Source organism: Myxine glutinosa, chromosome 3, assembly GCF_964187855.1.
Source record: "Myxine glutinosa chromosome 3, kmMyxGlut1.1, whole genome shotgun sequence".
Classification (NCBI taxonomy): Eukaryota; Metazoa; Chordata; class Myxini; order Myxiniformes; family Myxinidae; genus Myxine; species Myxine glutinosa.
In genome coordinates, this window is record NC_136263.1 from 186,491,377 (window position 1) to 186,514,348 (window position 22,972).

Below are 22,972 nucleotides of genomic sequence, written 5' to 3' on the forward strand. Positions count from 1 at the left end.
AATCCCATCAGTGGTTTCGGAGAAGTAGCAAGTGTTGGCGGACTGGCGACGCGCCGTCACATAAGCTCCCCGGAACCTCGTTCCAGGTGAGCTAAAAAGAAAGCAGGTGGATCACCATGTGAATGCTGCTCGCATGGCGTGGTGTATCCAGCAGTTAATCTCCAAATCCGATTATTTACTGTACCCAAGTTTCATTCACCATCTTTACCGTACAGTTGTCAGTCTTGTAAAAATCCCCTCTCCCTTCCCCAAATACTAAATGTCTTCATTTAATACTAAAGAGTGAGCATTCTTCTTTTTTAAATTAATAAATGTAAAAACTGAATGTGCTTATTTTGTTTTTTCACATTGCGCTTTAATTTTGAGATAAAGCTCAAAGGTGCGGATTATTCATTGCAGCTTTACATATTGCCTATTTACCATCATAGTCAACAAAACAGTGATGCAGGTTTCAAAATCCTTTGATGATCAAAATGAAATCCAAAAGGAGCAGAACAACCAACGCATTTTGTATTAAAAACAACACAACTTGTAAATGTCTTTCACTCTAACAAACATCTGCTGGAGGAACAAGTTTATACATCCATGCCTCTTGAGAAAAAAAAAAAAAAAAAAAATTCAAACTTTTAGTGTTTTAGCCAGACCCTAAAACGAGATCCGAGTAGCTAAGCCTGCTGTGGTGTTTTTATTTGGAAAGGTAAACAAAGGTGCAGTTTTACCTTACACGATACAGCTGGAGGTATTGAATAATCTCTCCTATATTTAGTTGCCAGTTGAGTTATTGTGCATCTCATACAATTCTCATGTTCCTCAATCATCGCTTATGCGCCTCAATCATCGCTCATGCCCCTCAATCATCGCTCATGCTCCTCAATCATTGCTCATGCGCCTCAATCATTGCTCATGCGCCTCAATCATCGCTCATGCCCCTCAATCATCGCTCATGCGCTTCAATCATCGCTTATGCGCCTCAATCATCGCTTATGCCCCTCAATCATCGCTCATGCGCCTCAATCATTGCTCATGCACCTCAATCATCGCTTATGCACCTCAATCATCGCTCATGCCCCTCAATCATTGCTCATGCGCTTCAATCATCGCTTATGCGCCTCAATCATCGCTTATGCGCCTCAATCGCTCATGCGCCTCAATCATCGCTCATGCCCCTCAATCATTGCTCATGCGCTTCAATCATCGCTTATGCCCCTCAATCATCGCTTATGCGCCTCAATCATCGCTCATGCGCCTCAATCATCGCTCATGCCCCTCAATCATCGCTCATGCGCCTCAATCATTGCTCATGCGCTTCAATAATCGCTCATGCGCCTCAATCATCGCTCATGCTTTCCCCATTTGTTGGATAAAAAATTTCCGAGTTAAGCCGGAGGCACTCGATCAACTTCGGCTTCCGCCACTTCTCATCCATCTGCTTTGACGCAGACGCCTTCCCTCTAACCATCACTTTCGCCATCATTGTCAGGGTCAAGCACAGCACAGCTCAACACCTGCAGTTTCTTCATCAAGACATCGGTGGGTCCTGGTGGGCACAGGGCTGGTGTAATGGCATGAAACAGACAAATCAACATACCCATCGCTCATCAGTCATTTAAGTGCGCCAAATCAATCCAGTGGATAGGTATAATCTTGTATAAATGTCAAAAACCCATCCCTCCCCCATCCAAACTCCACATTTCATCCCCATTGGCTAACAGGCTATCATAGAGGTACATATACTTGCCTCTGTGCAGTGTTCCAATCTCACCGATATACCGCAATAAACTCTACGAGTGAAAACGGTACTTTATGGTTTTAGGGGGTAAAATTTCAGGGTGGTTGGGAGTGGGTGAGGACACCAATTTTATTTTTGTAAATGTGTTTTGTATAGTACCCCATAGTGGAATTTGCTATTACAAGTCATAATAAAATATACCATGGACATCATACAAGTGGGTGAACATTACACACATCTATCCTTACGTGTTCCCTGCTGATCTGGCAATGAGTTGGGTGCAGGTTGATGCACTGTGTGTAGCAGCGGGACGGGAGGTTTCGAGGCTGTAGCTTGTCGGGTTGTATAATGCAATCGAGGCCCCTCTTGCTGCAACGTGGTCTATGGGAGGATTTTGAAAAGTAACATTGAAAACATAACCTGACAGTATGACCACACGTTACAAACACTCCCATTCGTCTCTCGGTAAAGAAAAGAGCAAACGTACCGATAACAAGCCTCTGCCGATTTGGCAATTTTGAAGAAGTTCTTCCAGGTCTGGCCCATGCCGCTTCATTTGCTGGTGCAGTGTAGACAACTCCACCTCGACTCGTTCCTTCTCACGGGATGCCCTTCGCTCCGCCTGGCACACTGCCACCACTGGCAGTCAAACGTCACAAAACACATGATGCATGCTAATTGCCTAGAGTCGACTGTTTGCTTCCCACCAGCGTGCTATGTGGTGGTGTGACAGTGACATGCTGAATCGAGCCAACAGAGAACAGCAGTGAACAACAGACAAGATACTTTCTGATGAGGACACTACGTTAAAAATAATGTACAGCCAATAAATAGTACTCTCGTATACAGTGTTCGCGGTGCGATTTACTTAATTTACGAAGTTCTGGGTTAATCTGCTCTATTGTACAGCATTTCCAGATCATCATACAGTACCAGTTTGGGTTTTTCAATGGTGTGCCAGGCTCATGACGGAGCTTATAAACGAATTGCTTGCAGGACAAAGATGTTAGGAAACATTATATGCTTATGTAAATTCTCAGAATATTTGCAGACAATGCCCAAATCAATAGAGTACAGTCAGTATAGGGGATTTGAAACAGGGATTGCATCATGAGCTCAGATGGAAACACCAAATGGGCAAAAGCTAGAAATGCAAGGAGAGCTCCAAGTGATTTGCCCCTGCAAGAAGAACAATATAGTACGTGTATATAATATACACATGGGAAAATGTTAAGCATGGAAGGGTTGTTTTTTTTTTGCATACAGAGTCGAGGATCGTGGAAGAGCTAGAACAAAGAACGAATCAGGATGCAACATAACAAAAAGAGAAAGGGGAAATGCCACCAACATTGCTGAGGGAGAAAGTAACGGAGACAGACAACCAACAAGGGATGCGAGGCTAAGGATGGGGTGTACGGAAGAATAAGATGGATACAGAAGCAAAACTTGAGAGAGGTGGTTTTACGAGAGTAGAAAGGATCATGGTTTTGGATTGGGGACGACCTGAAATGGTGGTGAACAGCTGCCTTGAAGACCTGGAGGGAATAACGCGATTGAAAGAATGTGGAAGTTGGCTCCACAGGTGGGAAGAAAAAGAGGAACAAATGAGTGGAGGTGAACGGTGATCCTGGATGTTTGAAGTTTCACGAGAAGGCAGTTGATGGTGGACAAGGTGTGCCCTCAGAAACATGGTTGGGGGGTGGGGGGAATGATGACAAACCATGGAAAAAGCAGAGGGTGCAAGACCAGAATGGAGGTGGAAGAGAAGAGAACCATCCACCTGTCTGTGATGTTAAAGTGACAGTCCCGTAGTGAGCTTCATTGTGGGAGATTCCAATGATGTTGGAAAATATATATATATATTCAACATCGTTAGAATCCTGGATCAAAGCAAGTGTTTTCTTGGATCAAAGCAAGTGTTTTCTTGGATCAAAGCAAGTGTTTTCTTGGATCAAAGCAAGTGTTTTCTTGGATCAAAACAAGTGTTTTCTTGGATCAAAACAAGTGTTTTCCTGGATCAAAGCAAGTGTTTTCTTGCATCAAAGCAAGTGTTTTCTTGCATCAAAGCAAGTGTTTTCTTGGATCAAAGCAAGTGTTTTCGTGGATCAAAGCAAGTGTTTTCTTGGATCAAAGCAAGTGTTTTCTTGGATCAAAGCAAGTGTTTTCTTGGATCAAAGCAAGTGTTGTCGTGGATCAAAGCAAGTGTTTTCGTGGATCAAAGCAAGTGTTTTCTTGGATCAAAGCAAGTGTTTTCTTGGATCAAAGCAAGTGTTTTCTTGGATCAAAGCAAGTGTTTTCTTGGATCAAAGCAAGTGTTTTCTTGGATCAAAGCAAGTGTTTTCTTGGATCAAAACAAGTGTTTTCTTGGATCAAAACAAGTGTTTTCCTGGATCAAAGCAAGTGTTTTCTTGCATCAAAGCAAGTGTTTTCTTGCATCAAAGCAAGTGTTTTCTTGGATCAAAGCAAGTGTTTTCGTGGATCAAAGCAAGTGTTTTCTTGGATCAAAGCAAGTGTTTTCTTGGATCAAAGCAAGTGTTTTCTTGGATCAAAGCAAGTGTTTTCGTGGATCAAAGCAAGTGTTTTCGTGGATCAAAGCAAGTGTTTTCGTGGATCAAAGCAAGTGTTTTCTTGGATCAAAGCAAGTGTTTTCTTGGATCAAAGCAAGTGTTTTCTTGGATCAAAGCAAGTGTTTTCTTGCATCAAAGCAAGTGTTTTCTTGGATCAAAGCAAGTGTTTTCTTGGATCAAAGCAAGTGTTTTCTTGCATCAAAGCAAGTGTTTTCTTGCATCAAAGCAAGTGTTTTCTTGGATCAAAGCAAGTGTTTTCTTGGATCAAAGCAAGTGTTTTCGTGGATCAAAGCAAGTGTTTTCTTGGATCAAAGCAAGTGTTTTCTTGGATCAAAGCAAGTGTTTTCATGGATCAAAGCAAGTGTTTTCTTGGATCAAAGCAAGTGTTTTCTTGGATCAAAGCAAGTGTTTTCGTGGATCAAAGCAAGTGTTTTCGTGGATCAAAGCAAGTGTTTTCTTGGATCAAAGCAAGTGTTTTCTTGGATCAAAGCAAGTGTTTTCTTGGATCAAAGCAAGTGTTTTCTTGGATCAAAGCAAGTGTTTTCTTGGATCAAAGCAAGTGTTTTCTTGGATCAAAGCAAGTGTTTTCTTGGATCAAAACAAGTGTTTTCTTGGATCAAAGCAAGTGTTTTCTTGGATCAAAGCAAGTGTTTTCTTGGATCAAAGCAAGTGTTTTCTTGGATCAAAGCAAGTGTTTTCTTGGATCAAAGCAAGTGTTTTCTTGGATCAAAGCAAGTGTTTTCTTGGATCAAAACAAGTGTTTTCTTGGATCAGAGCAAGTGTTTTCTTGGATCAAGGCAAGTGTTTTCTTGGATCAAAGCAAGTGTTTTCTTGGATCAAAGCAAGTGTTTTCTTGTATCAAAACAAGTGTTTTCTTGGATCAAAGCAAGTGTTTTCTTGGATCAAAGCAAGTGTTTTCTTGGATCAAAGCAAGTGTTTTCTTGGATCAAAGCAAGTGTTTTCTTGGATCAAAGCAAGTGTTTTCTTGGATCAAAGCAAGTGTTTTCTTGGATCAAAGCAAGTGTTTTCTTGGATCAAAGCAAGTGTTTTCTTGGATCAAAGCAAGTGTTTTCTTGGATCAAAGCAAGTGTTTTCTTGGATCAAAGCAAGTGTTTTCGTGGATCAAAGCAAGTGTTTTCATGGATCAAAGCAAGTGTTTTCTTGGATCAAAGCAAGTGTTTTCTTGGATCAAAGCAAGTGTTTTCTTGCATCAAAGCAAGTGTTTTCTTGGATCAAAGCAAGTGTTTTCGTGGATCAAAGCAAGTGTTTTCGTGGATCAAAGCAAGTGTTTTCGTGGATCAAAGCAAGTGTTTTCGTGGATCAAAGCAAGTGTTTTCGTGGATCAAAGCAAGTGTTTTCGTGGATCAAAGCAAGTGTTTTCTTGGATCAAAGCAAGTGTTTTCTTGGATCAAAGCAAGTGTTTTCTTGGATCAAAGCAAGTGTTTTCTTGGATCAAAGCAAGTGTTTTCTTGGATCAAAGCAAGTGTTTTCTTGGATCAAAGCAAGTGTTTTCTTGGATCAAAGCAAGTGTTTTCTTGGATCAAAGCAAGTGTTTTCTTGGATCAAAGCAAGTGTTTTCTTGGATCAAAGCAAGTGTTTTCTTGGATCAAAACAAGTGTTTTCTTGGATCAAAACAAGTGTTTTCTTGGATCAAAGCAAGTGTTTTCTTGGATCAAAGCAAGTGTTTTCGTGGATCAAAGCAAGTGTTTTCTTGGATCAAAGCAAGTGTTTTCTTGGATCAAAGCAAGTGTTTTCGTGGATCAAAGCAAGTGTTTTCGTGGATCAAAGCAAGTGTTTTCGTGGATCAAAGCAAGTGTTTTCTTGGATCAAAGCAAGTGTTTTCTTGGATCAAAGCAAGTGTTTTCTTGGATCAAAGCAAGTGTTTTCTTGCATCAAAGCAAGTGTTTTCTTGGATCAAAGCAAGTGTTTTCTTGGATCAAAGCAAGTGTTTTCTTGCATCAAAGCAAGTGTTTTCTTGCATCAAAGCAAGTGTTTTCTTGCATCAAAGCAAGTGTTTTCTTGGATCAAAGCAAGTGTTTTCTTGGATCAAAGCAAGTGTTTTCTTGGATCAAAGCAAGTGTTTTCATGGATCAAAGCAAGTGTTTTCTTGGATCAAAGCAAGTGTTTTCTTGGATCAAAACAAGTGTTTTCTTGGATCAAAGCAAGTGTTTTCTTGGATCAAAGCAAGTGTTTTCGTGGATCAAAGCAAGTGTTTTCTTGGATCAAAGCAAGTGTTTTCTTGGATCAAAGCAAGTGTTTTCGTGGATCAAAGCAAGTGTTTTCGTGGATCAAAGCAAGTGTTTTCGTGGATCAAAGCAAGTGTTTTCTTGGATCAAAGCAAGTGTTTTCTTGGATCAAAGCAAGTGTTTTCTTGGATCAAAGCAAGTGTTTTCTTGCATCAAAGCAAGTGTTTTCTTGGATCAAAGCAAGTGTTTTCTTGGATCAAAGCAAGTGTTTTCTTGCATCAAAGCAAGTGTTTTCTTGCATCAAAGCAAGTGTTTTCTTGCATCAAAGCAAGTGTTTTCTTGGATCAAAGCAAGTGTTTTCTTGGATCAAAGCAAGTGTTTTCATGGATCAAAGCAAGTGTTTTCTTGGATCAAAGCAAGTGTTTTCTTGGATCAAAGCAAGTGTTTTCGTGGATCAAAGCAAGTGTTTTCGTGGATCAAAGCAAGTGTTTTCTTGGATCAAAGCAAGTGTTTTCTTGGATCAAAGCAAGTGTTTTCTTGGATCAAAGCAAGTGTTTTCTTGGATCAAAGCAAGTGTTTTCTTGGATCAAAGCAAGTGCTTTCTTGGATCAAAGCAAGTGTTTTCTTGGATCAAAGCAAGTGTTTTCTTGGATCAAAGCAAGTGTTTTCTTGGATCAAAGCAAGTGTTTTCTTGGATCAAAGCAAGTGTTTTCTTGGATCAAAGCAAGTGTTTTCTTCGATCAAAGCAAGTGTTTTCTTGGATCAAAACAAGTGTTTTCTTGGATCAAAGCAAGTGTTTTCTTGGATCAAAGCAAGTGTTTTCTTGGATCAAAGCAAGTGTTTTCTTGGATCAAAGCAAGTGTTTTCTTGGATCAAAGCAAGTGTTTTCTTGGATCAAAACAAGTGTTTTCTTGGATCAGAGCAAGTGTTTTCTTGGATCAAGGCAAGTGTTTTCTTGGATCAAAGCAAGTGTTTTCTTGGATCAAAGCAAGTGTTTTCTTGGATCAAAGCAAGTGTTTTCTTGGATCAAAGCAAGTGTTTTCTTGGATCAAAGCAAGTGTTTTCTTGGATCAAAGCAAGTGTTTTCTTGGATCAAAGCAAGTGTTTTCTTGGATCAAAGCGAGTGTTTTCTTGGATCAAAGCGAGTGTTTTCTTGGATCAAAGCAAGTGTTTTCGTGGATCAAAGCAAGTGTTTTCTTGGATCAAAGCAAGTGTTTTCTTGGATCAAAGCAAGTGTTTTCGTGGATCAAAGCAAGTGTTTTCATGGATCAAAGCAAGTGTTTTCTTGGATCAAAGCAAGTGTTTTCTTGGATCAAAGCAAGTGTTTTCTTGGATCAAAGCAAGTGTTTTCTTGCATCAAAGCAAGTGTTTTCTTGGATCAAAGCAAGTGTTTTCGTGGATCAAAGCAAGTGTTTTCGTGGATCAAAGCAAGTGTTTTCGTGGATCAAAGCAAGTGTTTTCGTGGATCAAAGCAAGTGTTTTCGTGGATCAAAGCAAGTGTTTTCTTGGATCAAAGCAAGTGTTTTCTTGGATCAAAGCAAGTGTTTTCTTGGATCAAAGCAAGTGTTTTCTTGGATCAAAGCAAGTGTTTTCTTGGATCAAAGCAAGTGTTTTCTTGGATCAAAGCAAGTGTTTTCTTGGATCAAAGCAAGTGTTTTCTTGGATCAAAGCAAGTGTTTTCTTGGATCAAAGCAAGTGTTTTCTTGGATCAAAACAAGTGTTTTCTTGGATCAAAGCAAGTGTTTTCTTGGATCAAAGCAAGTGTTTTCTTGGATCAAAGCAAGTGTTTTCTTGGATCAAAACAAGTGTTTTCTTGGATCAAAGCAAGTGTTTTCTTGGATCAAAGCAAGTGTTTTCTTGGATCAAAGCAAGTGTTTTCTTGGATCAAAGCAAGTGTTTTCTTGGATCAAAGCAAGTGTTTTCTTGGATCAAAACAAGTGTTTTCTTGGATCAAAGCAAGTGTTTTCTTGGATCAAAGCAAGTGTTTTCTTGGATCAAAGTAAGTGTTTTCTTGGATCAAAGCAAGTGTTTTCTTGGATCAAAGCAAGTGTTTTCTTGGATCAAAGCAAGTGTTTTCGTGGATCAAAGCAAGTGTTTTCATGGATCAAAGCAAGTGTTTTCTTGGATCAAAGCAAGTGTTTTCTTGGATCAAAGCAAGTGTTTTCTTGGATCAAAGCAAGTGTTTTCTTGGATCAAAGCAAGTGTTTTCTTGGATCAAAGCAAGTGTTTTCTTGGATCAAAGCAAGTGTTTTCTTGGATCAAAGCAAGTGTTTTCTTGGATCAAAGCAAGTGTTTTCTTGGATCAAAGCAAGTGTTTTCTTGGATCAAAGCAAGTGTTTTCTTGGATCAAAGCAAGTGTTTTCTTGGATCAAAGCAAGTGTTTTCTTGGATCAAAGCAAGTGTTTTCTTGGATCAAAGCAAGTGTTTTCTTGGATCAAAGCAAGTGTTTTCGTGGATCAAAGCAAGTGTTTTCTTGGATCAAAGCAAGTGTTTTCTTGGATCAAAGCAAGTGTTTTCTTGGATCAAAGCAAGTGTTTTCTTGGATCAAAGCAAGTGTTTTCTTGGATCAAAGCAAGTGTTTTCTTGGATCAAAGCAAGTGTTTTCTTGGATCAAAGCAAGTGTTTTCTTGGATCAAAGCAAGTGTTTTCTTGGATCAAAGCAAGTGTTTTCTTGGATCAAAGCAAGTGTTTTCTTGGATCAAAGCAAGTGTTTTCTTGGATCAAAGCAAGTGTTTTCTTGGATCAAAGCAAGTGTTTTCTTGGATCAAAGCAAGTGTTTTCTTGGATCAAAGCAAGTGTTTTCTTGGATCAAAGCAAGTGTTTTCTTGGATCAAAGCAAGTGTTTTCTTGGATCAAAGCAAGTGTTTCTTGGATCAAAGCAAGTGTTTTCTTGGATCAAAGCAAGTGTTTTCTTGGATCAAAGCAAGTGTTTTCTTGGATCAAAGCAAGTGTTTTCTTGGATCAAAGCAAGTGTTTTCTTGGATCAAAGCAAGTGTTTTCTTGGATCAAAGCAAGTGTTTTCTTGGATCAAAGCAAGTGTTTTCTTGTGTCAAAGAAATTGTTTTCATGGATCAAAGCAAGTGTTTTCTTGGATCAAAGCAAGTGTTTTCTTGGATCAAAGCAATAACCGAGAAAATTATTCAGAAACCATAACGTTTATCAAAAATAAAAGCATGTATTAATGAAGCATGCATGTTTGTCAAATAACATGTCTGTTATGACACTTACACCAAAAAACCACGCTGACTTTAGAATGGGGCTGCCAGCAACCGAGTAGTATGTCTAATAAGGGGCATGCATGACCAACATTGATCTGGCTCCACTCTAGACACTTATTCCAATAATATGAGCATACCAGCTTTGCTGTGCTCATGTCGAGCCTGGTTCAGCAGAGTATCCATGCGTGCCAGGTCTGTGGTGTGCTGCGCGTTCAGGTCTAGTTCTTGTCGACTCCACGCTACACAAGGAATTGCCATGAAAGTAGTCAGTCAGGATATGTCAAATCAAGTGAGAGTTATTATTTTTATTCCCTATTAACTTTCATTAGTTATGCAGTATTGTACTTAATAAAATGTGTTATCATTATCATACACATACGCAGTCTTGCATTCTTGTATCAACATTTCTCAACGGGGAAGTATGTCTATACACTCATTTTCTCATTAATTTTCCCAGATGCTAAAGGGAACTTCAAGCGGAAATGGATTTGCTGAAATTATTTATTTAGCACGACTGAAAATTCTTCATCACGCTCTATTTTGAAATGTAGGAAAAAAAAAAAAGTAAAACTTTTTGTCACTCCATTCTGACTAATACCCAGTGACCTCTGACCCATGATGACAAGCAGTGAAATAATCGTGGTTCAGGATGACAGCATGTAAGGAAATGAAATACCACATGAGCTCAGATTCAGATTCCATGAACAGCAGTGGGTCAAATATTTTTATGGACAGAAACTGATTCTGGGTATGAAGGGGAAAGTGCTGGTGATGAAAATAAAGAGGAGCTTGGTTTCACCAGCATCATAGAAATCTATCGTTTCAAGCCATATGCGAGCTATAGGAGACACGTGAGAAGTAAATGAGATGGACAGCAATGTCGGTAATCGCTTACAATGCAGATTGGTAGGGTTTACTTTATTTAAGGTCAATATAATAATTCTAAAGTACCTGTCTATCAATTATTCACAAGTAAATATTGTGTGTAGCCAAGGTTTGAATATTGGCCCAGCTGCAAAAGCTCTGGTGTTGGCTGTTTTGATATGAACTTCCACTTAAAATTCAACAAAACCGAAAGTCTAACAGCGGTGTAGCCGGGCTTCTTTGATACTTTAGCGGAAGAGAATAGTATGACCTGGGTGGGGCTAGCAGTTAGCAAATAATGTAGATATTTTAAAAATTTGGACGTGTGGGGGCATATAAAATGGCGAATGGCAAACGATGAACCAATAAATTCCACATTCCTGTGCCACCTTCAGTCAAACGTCAGGCATTGACAGCAGGTTCACTATATTTTCATTCCAAACAGCATCATTCATCATTCCATTCACAAATTAATACTATCGTATTGATATATCAAAATATAATGTTAAATAATGATTGTATTGATATTGTCGCGCAACTCCGGTTAACATCAGTCGCGGATGGCCTAAACGGTCTTATTCGGAGGCAACTACCAAAACACGGATTCGGCTATGGCCGCGCGGGAGGAAGAAGGAAAATGGAGGGCTGTGGAAGCACTTAACTTCTGCGCGCTGGCGCAGCTTCTATCCTGCAAGAGGAAATTAACTCAAGCGGGCACAGGTTTAACAGGGGATGCAAAATAATACAAGGGTTTATTCAAATAAAAGCAAGGACAGGAAAAAGCACGCGCCGGTAACAAATATCCTAATTGGGACGTCCCCACACAACAGATTTCGGATACGAGACGAGGGAGATGAATTAATAAAGAAAAACGTTCGTTATGTTTGGGGGAATGGGTAATGGCCTTATCTGTCTTGTCGTCTTCCGTGTAACACGGCCCCGCTCGGCCGCCACCAGGCCTCGCTCCAAGCACCACAGCAACGCGAAGGCCGGAGCCAACGCCCACTCCGTTCGCACACGACGAGGTCCCTCGCTCCAAGCACCGAGCACCGCTAGATACTGCCAGAGCACGAGCGTAGATGTACACACGAAGCACAAAAAGACAGGAACGGGGAGAACGCAGGTGCGACTGCACGCTACCAGCCAAGCAAAAGGACGTCCAAGCGAAACAAAGGAACATGTCAGAAGCAGTGAACTCCACTCAGACTAGGCAAGACGAAGAAGACCGAGCGCCGCTAGAGACTGCCAGGGCCAGAAATCTAACTTGGCCAACTCGCTCACTCTCGTCCTTCCAACTCGCTTCTCAAAACCCAACTACCCCGTCTCTGTGAACTCAACTCAACTGCTCAAACGAACTCTCCTCTCTTCGAGTCACTCACTCGAACCCAACTCTGTGCAATCAACTCACTCCAATGGCGTTCGGCGCTCGCTAATCTCACCTTCTTCGTGACGTCAGCCTTGGCGTGCTGCCAACCAATCAGTCTCCTCCACCGATTCCCCAGGTGCACGCCCACTGCGTCATTCCCACTCCCGCTCCCTGCTCCTGGTGTCATAGCGCGTGCTATTCGAGGTGGACAGGCCTGTCGGAGGTGTAAATGGCGGCGGCCATGCGGCGGTGTCCTGGCCTGGTTTCTTCCTAAGTCATGTCAGGGGGGAGGGCGTTATTTAGTGTTGCACTAAGGACTTGTCGGAATGTCTATGTGGTGTGCAGTGCCAAAAGGGACAAAGGTTTGGCTAACCAGGTGAGGACACACAGGGGCGCTACTCTTTAATCCCTACACTACTTAACACACAAACCTCCTGGTAGGTTCACAAGTATACTCCTTACCCAACAAAATGCCTACACATGAACTTATTACAGGTAGTTTTCCTTACCGCGACACCTCGAAGCATGTTACCTACTCAGATCTATCTGCTCTACATATCACTACCCGCCAGACTAGCAGTTAGCAAATAATGTAGATATTTTAAAAATTTGGACTTGTGTGGGGGCATATAAAATGACGAATGGCAAGCGATGAACCAATAAATTCCACATTCCTGTGCCACCTTCAGTCAAACGTCAGGCATTGACAGCAGGTTCACTATATTTTCATTCCAAACAGCATCATTCAATATTCCATTCACAAATTAATACTATGGTATTGATATCAAAATATAATGTTAAATAATGATTGTATTGATATATTATCAAACCAGCGAACCATTGTCATCTGTTCACTTCTGGATTCGGGAGCAAGGTCCATGTCGATCGCATTTCAAAATCATAATTTTATTGAGGAATTTCTGAAACCTCGTACCTATCTTACGACACCCGCTGGGACCACAAAAAGGTCCTCAGAAGGTTATTATATGTCCTTTTAGTAAAATATGAAACTGCAATAGTTACTAAACGCATCCCCCTGTGATGTGACCAGATCCTCAGTTCTGATTGGTGTACGTTTGTGGGGACATATGGACAGACAAACGTTGTTCTAGACGGCATTGCCCGATGGAAACCTCCGCTGAAAAGGGTAAAGCCCAAAAAAAAACCTCCGCCAGCTTCACTTTTATTTACGGTGGATCAACTACCATCAGTTACTTCATTTCTTATTTGTATGGACTTGTATATCTATGATTCATTGTGGACAAATAGACGATTATACAGTGTACGACTTTGGAAAGTTTGTCAAGGCTAAAAGCTAATTGCGAACGTAGAGTAGAGTAAATTGGACATCAATTCAACAAATTATCTTCGCTTTTGTGATAATTCACACTCGGCGATTAATTCTTCCAGCGTGCTCTGGTATTTTTTCACAAAATTCATCACAAGTCCTGGTCATCTTAGGGTTCTTTGGCCGCTTGTGAAACTTGAAGCCTTCATTGTTTGTGTTGCTGAAAACGCCCAGGACACATCATCAGGGCATGATGCCGAGAAATCCATGAAAGATTGAAAAACACTTGGCCCACTTGTATGTTGTGTTTTTTTATTTATTCTAAAATTGGAAAACGAATCATCATATCTAATAGTGCTTTGCAAATGATGTATTCTGCACCGATTACTCGGCACGCATGTGCAGAAATCCGGAGTAACGAAGTCCATTGGGCAGCTATTGGAATAACATCAGGTTTTTGCCTCTGAAACATTTCTTTAAGGGAGAATTTTTTTTTTTTCCTCCTTGATAAATGACTTTTGAAATGATGTAATCCACACCAGGCACATGCATTCATGCATGGCAGCCAAACATATCATGTGTGCCAGATAAGGATTGTAGCATGAAACGGCTCACCAATCTTTTAAAGAAGCCGAAACTACATGGAACTTACCTGCACAAAAGTGGAGTGCCTCTGCACAACTAAATATTTGGAGAACTTTTTGATCAACTTGTCCAAAAAGTTTTTATCTTGCAGCCCGTACTGCAAAAACTCCCGACCATGTGGGCCTGTGAAAGGCTTGTAGACGCGAGCGTTCTAATCCAACTGTTGTGATTTTTAACACCAATGGGAAGGACATATCTGGGGCTTGTCAATGCACAGGGCAAGAGTAAAATGATGATATTTACCATTTTTTTTTTTTTTTTTTGTATACTGAATCGAGGCTCGTGAAAGAGCTAAATGGAGATATGACCATTGGTCATGTTTGGGAGTAGTGGAGAGGGTTTGGGAGTTTTGTGGCCATCTGAATGGCAACCATCTCAGCATGTACATCAGCAAGGCCGTTGGTGGTTTCGTTGGCAAGTTTTTCCAAGGAGGTCGACATGTTGATAAATTCTCTGGCAGCCTTCCCTGTGCCATACCAAGGAAAAGCTATCATGAAAAACCTTTCAGTCTCGGTAATGGCTCCCTTGTTCCGACTTGGGGTTTGAAATGGAGAATGGGTAAGTAAACGCATGTGAGGTACCACATAACCTAAATAACAGGAACCTGAACAACTTTCAGGAAGCCAGGGATACGCTCTATACCCACATATGAAATACATGTTATTTAAAGCTGCTCGTGGTCTAGTAAGGTGGGAATCTGTCACATTTAGTTGACATTCTGTTATCCTGGTAACTGCAATGGTCAGATTTCCTGTTGTCTCATTAGTTACATAATGTTGACAGGTGGAGTACCGGCTAGGAACAAGCATATTTCAGGGTCTAGACAGACAAATGAACCCCTGAGCATTGCTCGTAACTACAAAATGTGGAGTTTGTGAGGAGGGTGATACCCATTTGCAAAGTTGCTGCAATTATATCTACCTCTACTCCACTTCCTTTGCATCATCGTCACATCAGTAGCTGTCAAAGTTCTAACGATCCCCGTTGTCTCATTTGTCTTGAGGAAACCACAAGTATTCACCTCGTTAAACGGGAGTACAGAAAGTGGCACACCACTTTGTGTCGAGTGAGGGACATGGGTGCAAACCCAGCAACCACTTTGTTCATGTTCCTGGCATATTGTGTAGAAATGGCTAAGTATGTATTAATTCCATGTAAGCCGTCTGGATGAGAATGTACTTCTGTGTTTACTGGCAGCTGTCTCCTATATCTACGTCTATGTGGTAATGGGTGCGTGTGGATGTGAGGTGAGCGTAGGTGACAACGGTGCATGAGTGTGGGTGTTGGTGTGTGTGTTCTGTAAGGTAGGTGTGTACGAGTGGAGTGGGTGTAATTGACAACGATGTGTAGGCATTTGATGTGTGTGCGAGTATACGTTTTTGGTGTGCATATCAGGGCGTGCAGAAGTTTGTGGATTTGTGTGCTTCTCATCTGGTTTAAGGTTCATAATACAAGTCTGCATTAATTTAGTTGACTGGGGGGTATACCCCTCCATTTAGCAATATAATTGAGACAAAGAGGATGGCACCGCATGTGGCAAAGAACGAGACCCAAACAATGGTGGGGCAGTAGTTGGGGACCCTTCTTTCGGACCCTTTCCACCGTAGGCTTTCTTGCACTGAGAGGAGTGGATCCATGTAGCTTTGCCTTGGCATTTCACAGCTGTGTGCGTAGTCAGTAAAACTTGGTGAAGTCCCGTCCACCTTGGCTGGAGAGTGTTCTTTCTTTTGTGAGATTTTATGAAAACAAAGTCTCCGAGTTGGAAGTCGTGGCAGTCAGTGGCAGTTGGTTCCGGTAATGGGTCTTTTACCTGCAAATGAAAAGTCCTGATAGCCCGTGTTAGAGCAATAGATAATGCAAACATGGTATCGTCCATCTGATGGATGTCCATTTCCTTTACAGTTAATGGGGCTGAGAACGGCAGTCTCATTGGACATCCCATAAGGATTTTATGTGGGGAAGAGACCAGTTTTTCTATTTGAGGTTGATCTCATTGCCATCAAAGCTGTAGGTAAGGCATCTGGCCATTTCAAACCTGTTTGACTGCAAATCTTTGCTAGTTTATTATTTAGAATCCCATCGTCTTTCCACAGCTCCAGCTGATTGTGGATAAGAACAGTGGAAGTGTTTCACCTGCAGGGCTCTACACTATTTCTGTACTGCTTATCCCATAAAATGAGTTCCCCGATTGTTCAAAAGCTTGCAAGGTATACCGAATATACATTTAAAGCCTCTCATTAAACACTTCAGCCACTGTAGTTGCATCTGCCTTCCTTTATTTTGGTTTTCATGTGCTAAAAATATTTCATCATTGCAAAAATAACAATCTGCAACCATCCTTTCTCGTGACCATTCTGAATTGCTGCATCCATCAACTTTCAAAACCCCTCTGCTGTCCATCTTTTTAAAAAGAAAAACAAACTTCCCTTGCGCTTGCCACAGCAAAATGCTCCACATTCCATCCGACATACTCTGGCCATCTAAGAACTTGCATAAACCCACTTTAAATAAAATCCGTTCCATGGTCAAAGCAAACAAATACAGTGTACATAAAAAAATTTCATTGGATTTGCGGTAGAGGTGGCTGCCATGGAGGCATACGTTTGTATGGACATTGTTTGGCATAATGGCCAACTTGGCGACATTTATGGCAAGTATCTTTGTCCAAATACGGACTATTGTTAAATCCACGGTCACTGCCCATTCGCATATTTGTTCGCATATTTCTCCCTCGGCCGCGGTATCCTCTACCGCGGATAAAAGTGTCTGGCGAGCAGAAGTGAGTCACTGTAAACACACACAGCGCATGCGCAAAAGGCCTCGTTTAGCATCCATACGTCGTTTCGAAAGTTGCGTATTCCTATAATGCCAAACAAAAATTTGGCGTCAACATAGGTACAGTATGGGCGTTTGGGTTCCCCTAAAAATTCATTTTCTAATTAAAATAAAGTGCTTAAAACTTTTTCTTGAGCTATCCATGCATTGCCAATTAAAGTGAGATGGACAAAAAAAAGATTGTAATGAGGGGAGGGAAGTTCGAAAGGTGAGGTTTGGAAGAGAGGGTATTAAGGGAATGTAAGGGACATAAAAGGGTGGTTAGTAGCAAACATTTTGCTGTGTTTCTGTACATAATATGGAGATGATGCTTTGTCATGCAGCATATTTCACACGTGTCACCCTGTAGTACATGTTGCATGCCCTCACCCTGCCATGCACTTTGCAGTTCCTTCTGTGCCTCTTCCAACCTCCCAGCTAGTGTGGCAGCCTCTTTCTGTGCCTCATCTGCTCTTCGGCCTTCGCTGGCTGCCTTGGCTTTCGCCTCGTGCAGTTCTTCAGCTGTTGGTGCCACGAGATATAAAAGCGCCGTCTCACAAATCCACCCAAACTTACTGTATTTAACATTAAATACAACAAATTTGAGATTCAGGAAGTTATTATTTCAAAGCCCACAGCGATTCAATGTTGCAAATAAAAAGTCAATTTCTTCAGCTAAGTAATCAACTCATGTCTTCCTGAGCACGACTACTTTCACCTGCACCTGCCTTACCATCCTGCCGTGCTCGTGCGATCCTGCTCTCGATAGCGGTGGCATCATGTTTAATCTGGGTTGCGAGGTGCTCTCGCTCATCCAGGAGGTTTTGCACTTCAGCACGACTCACCCTGGTGGAGGAAGATGGTTAAATGCGTGAAAGAATAATAATTATTAAAAGGTTAAATACCTCCATAAATTGCAGCACAAATGACGTTACTTAATCACCTCCCCAAATCCAAAGTGTCTTATTTTTTTTTTTTTTTTTTCAAGCAGCATTTTCTCACCTTTTTCAGAAATTTAGAATTTCCCACTGCAAGTCGAGGCTCGTGGAAAAGCTAGAACACCGAACGTATCAGGACGCAACAGAACGTAAGGAACAGTATAAACAGAGTGGAAACACCAACAGCATAATAGAAGGCCAAATAGAGGGAGACTTTGACAAATAATGGTTTGTGGAGGAATGAGAGGTAGCGAACGACACATGGGGTGGACAAGATGGATACAGAACGAAACTCTCCGGAAGCAAAAACTGGGAATTTGGAAGTAGGTGGACTTTGGGGCTTAATGGGGGTAGCAAAGATCATAGTTTTGGATTGGGGATGATCTGAGATGGTGGTGAACATCTGTCTTGAAGACATGGAGGGAAGAATGAGATTGAAGAGAATGTGGAAGTCGTTGTTGTTGTGGACAGTTCTCTCGAACAAGAGTCTCTCTCGAACAAGAACTGCACGGAGACAGCCGATCGATCTCCCAGGAGCGACGCAGAGATCACCCACATCCAGGATGGTGCGAGTACCCCCGCCTTCACGAAGTCAGGGCCACGACAGAGTTAGAGAGAACGAGGAGGGAAAGGGCCGGTCCATCGGGGCCGATTGGCACTCTGACCGTGATCATGCTGCCCTGACGAATCTGGGAAACAGGGGAGAATGTGGAAGATTTGGCCCCCAACTCGCGTAAGAGGGGTACAAGCACCACGAAGAGGTGTCCTTGATACTAGCAGAATGTGGATGTTGGTTCCACAGGTGGGAAAAGAGGAACGAATGAGTGGAGGTCTCCCTCCTTTATCCAGAATTTCCTGTCACAATTCCTCAAAGCTCTAAGAGAAACTGGATGTCCATCCAATGTCAAGTTAATGCTTGGAATCTTGATACTCGTTCATCTTTAGTTTATTTCCTTCTACATTTGTGTGTGACCCAACTATCATCTTATTTATTTCTTCCATGAGCCATACATTACACCAGCACACACACACACACACAAAAAAACCAACCTCTCCATATCTCCATCGTCCTCATCGATGTGTGTGCGACCTTTCGGATGTGATTGAATCTCGAGCTTCAGGAATGCCTCTCTCCTTGCAAACAAACCTGCAAACAGCATAAGTACCACTGTACGCCTGTTGGCATCCGCAAATATGTGGGCAACCACTCATCATTGAAAGTTAGCAATCGCTTTGCTGATGCACCTGCCATGAGCACTGCACCTTGAACAATTCCCAAGCGTGATCCGGCAAAAGCGACGCGACTCTGCAAGCCAGCTAGCTGGTCCAATGCAACCCCCAGGGCCTCTTCCTTACTCATCATGACCTGATGCGAGCTGAGAGTAGAAGATGGAAGAATAAGGAGAAGAAAAGTACCAGTCTTTTCATAATATTTATAGATTCTTACTCCCATCAACATCTAAGCAATGACCTCATCATCAATGAATGAATGATCGTTTTAAGGCAATTTTTCCCCGCTGGAGCAGGGATTAGCATTGCAGGCCCCATGACAATCATGGTTCCGTGTTTGAGGCAATGTTTTTATGGCCGGATGCCCTTCCTGACGCCAACCCTTTGTCGCCTCTTACGATGCGCAGGGATACGGTGTACCTATTCTAAACCGGGGTACACACCGGGATCATTCATCCCAGCAAGCTGGTACTCAATTTGCCGACCTCGGAAGAATAACAGGCTGAGTCAACCCCCCTGGTGTTAATTCAGCCATCGACCGGGATTCGAACCCAGGATCCTCGGATCCCAAGCCCTGCAGGAGGGATGCAGCACCATTTTCCCATGGGAAAGTGAATCATCTCACACCAGTTTTATGGAGGTGGAAAACGCTGTCTCGGGAATCGTTCCAGAATATCCCATAAATATAAATACCCGATAGGATTCAGATCGAGCAATGATGATAATCATATAATGATGTATTAACTACGTCACATTACCCTTTTTAATAAACATGATGCGCTCTGCGATCACTTAAATTATGATACATTATTATCTGCTCTCACATCCATGGAACACATGGGGCTGCCCAAGTGGTTACACATTAGAAAGGATCACAATCTAAGCATTGGCTTGGCCTGCTTCCTGTGTCCCATCCTCACACGTGATGCATAATGCTGGGATCCCAGGTTCAAATCCCACATGCTGTGATACATTTACCGACCAATATCCGAGCAATTCGTGATGTGAATTATCTAATGATGCCCACGTCCAACATGAAATATAGTTAGACTTCTCAATAAGCTTGGCAATGGAAGGAGAGAGGGAACATTTAATTTAGCCATGGGAACAGCGAGTTGGTAAAAAGTAAATTTTCACAAATCAAATCATTTGGAGGAGCATGTTGTCAGGTTTCAAACTAAAACTTGGCGTGGTGTTGGCAGAAATATTTCAAGTGGACATGGCAAGCATTTGACAACCAGATATCTGCAACAAAATTGCAAGGACAATCAGCTTCTTCTTCTCCGTCATCCCCCCCCCCCCCCCCCCTCCAATAAGAAGTGAGGAGCAATTTCCTGCCCTGCCTTGACTACGATACGCCACTTCCCTCTGTCCTCAGCCAACCTTATCTCCACTCTCCAACCACTCGCACCTTATTGATATCCCTCCTCGCGCAATCTTCCAAAACCTGGTGTTGGCTTTGTGGTTAAGGTGGCTAGCGTGAGACCTTAGGGTCCTGAGTTTGAGCCCGTCATGCTGTTGAATGAACACAAAGTGGGTTGACACAGCCTGTCATCCTTCCGAGGTCGGCAAAATGAGTACCATGGGGGGGGCAAAATAATGGGGGGGGGGGGGGGAAACTGCATCGGCGGCAAAACCACGCTACCAGAAATGAAGCAGCCACAGGCTGCATACAGCACCGCACAATCTTCCCATCTCAAATGTGGTCTACCTACCTCTTTTCCTCCTACTTCGCTACCTCAACCTATCCGCTCTGTTTGCCGGCTCTCTTCCCCCAACCACACTACGCGTCCAACCCATTCCAGTCGGCTTTTCACCAATCTCCCCGTCAAGCTCACCTGCACAGAAATCTCCTCCCTCAGTTCATCTATACTCCTTATATACCTCCACTCCACTCCACTCCACTCCCACAATCCTCAGCCGGTTGTTCTTGCAAACCTGCAGCCTCTGTTGTTGTCACTCTGTCAGTGCCACCATCTCCAGACCGTAAAGGTAGGGCGGCATCACAACCTTTCCTTTCAATTGATTTGATATCTCTTTCTGTCCGACATCAATCTCTCCACCCACTGCCACGCATTCGAACTGTACTTTAAAACTTCCCACCATGACGATTGTCCAATGAAAATATTTAGTGAAAACTTTCCTCAAACTAGCCCTCTTTATCTCTTCAAATAGTTTTCACATTTTCTGAAAATTCCTCAAGAAGCAGTCCAGCTGTGTTTTGTTGTGCATTTCACTTTCCAGGACCATTATAAGCATTCAGCATCTACAACTGAGCAGGCACTCTCAAGGAAACACGGTAATTAATCGCAGCAGAACGGCAAAGCTGCGGAAAAGAGATAAATGTTCCGTTTGTTCAAGTTGCTCGATCGTGATACCGTTTGGCAAGGTCGCCAAGCCGCTGCAGCGCACACTCCGCCATGCGCCTACACTCTTCCTCGCGAACAAGGGCCGCTTGCGTAACCGTGAGATCTGCACAGAGAGTCTGAGAGAGAAAACAATGATGCAGTCATGGGACTGCGAACCAGGAAGCAAAAGGAAAAACATAGGGTCAATACCCCTGGCGCTCACCTAGTAGAATGAACAGTATAATGCACTGACTAAAGGTATTTTAAACGAATTTCAATGGTTGCTAGAAGACAGCGCAGCATGGAGAATCAGACTAACATAATCATAAGACTTAAAACAAACAAACCAAAAAAATACCTATTTTGGGGGGGGTGGGGGGGAACAGACTGTAGATAGACAGACAAACAAACAGGGGTGAACACTACCATTACCAGTGGTGGAGGTAATGACACAGGTAACACCCTAATACAGATATGCGAAGACCAAGGCAATTTTTTGGGGGGGAATTTGGCCTGGGTTCCCGCACAGAAAGGTGCCTTGGGTTTTTAATGTGTATAAGTGAGTGCTAGCTGACTAAACAGCCAGCTGTAATACATTAAAAGAAGGCACGTTACATAATGCAAGGCCCTGCCTGCGAAACACCAAGATGGTGGCTTGTAACCGTAAGGCATCTTATTCCGTGAGGAATCGAACCCAGACCAGCACGATAGAGTCCGGCACGCTACATCTGATCCACTGCACCATCCCAGAGATTAGGTCACAAATATCATGTGGTCCAAACTAAAAACGTTCAACGAATTTTTTATTTAATTTACAACACTTGGATTACAGGTAGGATATAAAGAACGCATGTTTCAGCAGAGATGGAAAAGAGTGATTGCAAGAGACATATTCAACAATTACACACCTGCACTTTGGCTCTGAGCAGCTGCACCTGAGCATCTCTATCACTCATGCTGATCTGCACCAGTTTCAACTCCTTTTGTACGTGATTGCATTCTATTTGCAGAGCTTGCTTCTAAAAGGAAATATAAATCACGGCAAATAAAATAAACAATATTTTTGTTAATCTCACCATTCACCTTCCCATTACGACAAGCCAGACCTCCGGCCCAATGGCGGGATTGCTGTTTATATGAACAGCTCGATCTCCCATTATCCGTACTCTGTGCCAACTCTTCTAACCCCATGGAATACCACTGGCTACACATTCCTCTCCGCAGCAATCTTATGTTTGTTTGCATGAAGTACCGCCCATCTATGATTCCAACACACACACTTCTTTCGACTAAATGGCTGAGAGTGACACATGTCATCTCCTCCTGGTAATGACTAACTTCCAATCGAACATCTCTTGTTCCACCTCTACCCCGTTTGGCTCCGCCGGCCATGTTGTCAATGTGCAAATCAATTTTGGAATTCACCAAGGCTGACTGGCACGGACTGTTATCTGCCCTGGCTCATAAAAACAAGGGTTTGATCTTCCATGTCCACGGCTTCAAATATCTTCTCTGCCTGTGAAAGCTTTCATAAAGCCGCCTTCTTCTTCTTCTTCCCCTCTCTTGTACAGGTTCATTTGCAGCTATGTTGTCCTAACACTTAATCGTTGTTCTTTTCTTCAATATATATCGTGGAAGGAAGATATTCAAGTTTTGTGGTGTCTTTTTACACTCGATTGGACCCGCGCCCCAGAAAACGATGCAATTTGATTATCCACATGACCCCGCTATGTTATCTCGAGGATAGTTTTGCTGCAGGTAGTTTTTACAATGATTTTG

General features: G+C 42.3%; 1 protein-coding gene across 8 annotated transcripts in view; it reads right to left on the reverse strand.

The window, feature by feature from the left end:
* Positions 1 to 445: 445 nt before the first annotated feature.
* The window catches only part of CCHCR1 (coiled-coil alpha-helical rod protein 1), a 51,901-nt gene continuing 29,374 nt past the window's right edge, over positions 446 to 22,972 (reverse strand). For 2 of the 8 annotated variants that reach the window (XR_013622910.1, XR_013622912.1), the window contains 11 exons: positions 22,102 to 22,212; positions 21,224 to 21,330; positions 18,879 to 18,991; positions 18,666 to 18,762; positions 17,411 to 17,523; positions 17,068 to 17,199; positions 9,838 to 9,939; positions 2,217 to 2,368; positions 1,978 to 2,110; positions 1,030 to 1,552; positions 446 to 989 (listed from right to left, as the gene is read on the reverse strand). Coding sequence is in view for 4 of the 8 variants with exons in the window: in XM_068109702.2 (XP_067965803.2) it covers positions 1,452 to 1,552; positions 1,978 to 2,110; positions 2,217 to 2,368; positions 9,838 to 9,939; positions 17,068 to 17,199; positions 17,411 to 17,523; positions 18,666 to 18,762; positions 18,861 to 18,991; positions 21,224 to 21,330; positions 22,102 to 22,212 (1,179 nt within the window). In the remaining 4 variants the exon portion in view is untranslated. Of the gene's footprint in view, positions 1,553 to 1,977; positions 2,111 to 2,216; positions 2,369 to 9,837; positions 9,940 to 16,117; positions 16,651 to 17,067; positions 17,200 to 17,410; positions 17,524 to 18,665; positions 18,763 to 18,860; positions 18,992 to 21,223; positions 21,331 to 22,101; positions 22,213 to 22,972 lie in introns of those variants that run through there. The other 6 variants (XM_078774860.1, XM_078774859.1, XR_013622911.1 and 3 more) reach the window with 5 other exon arrangements.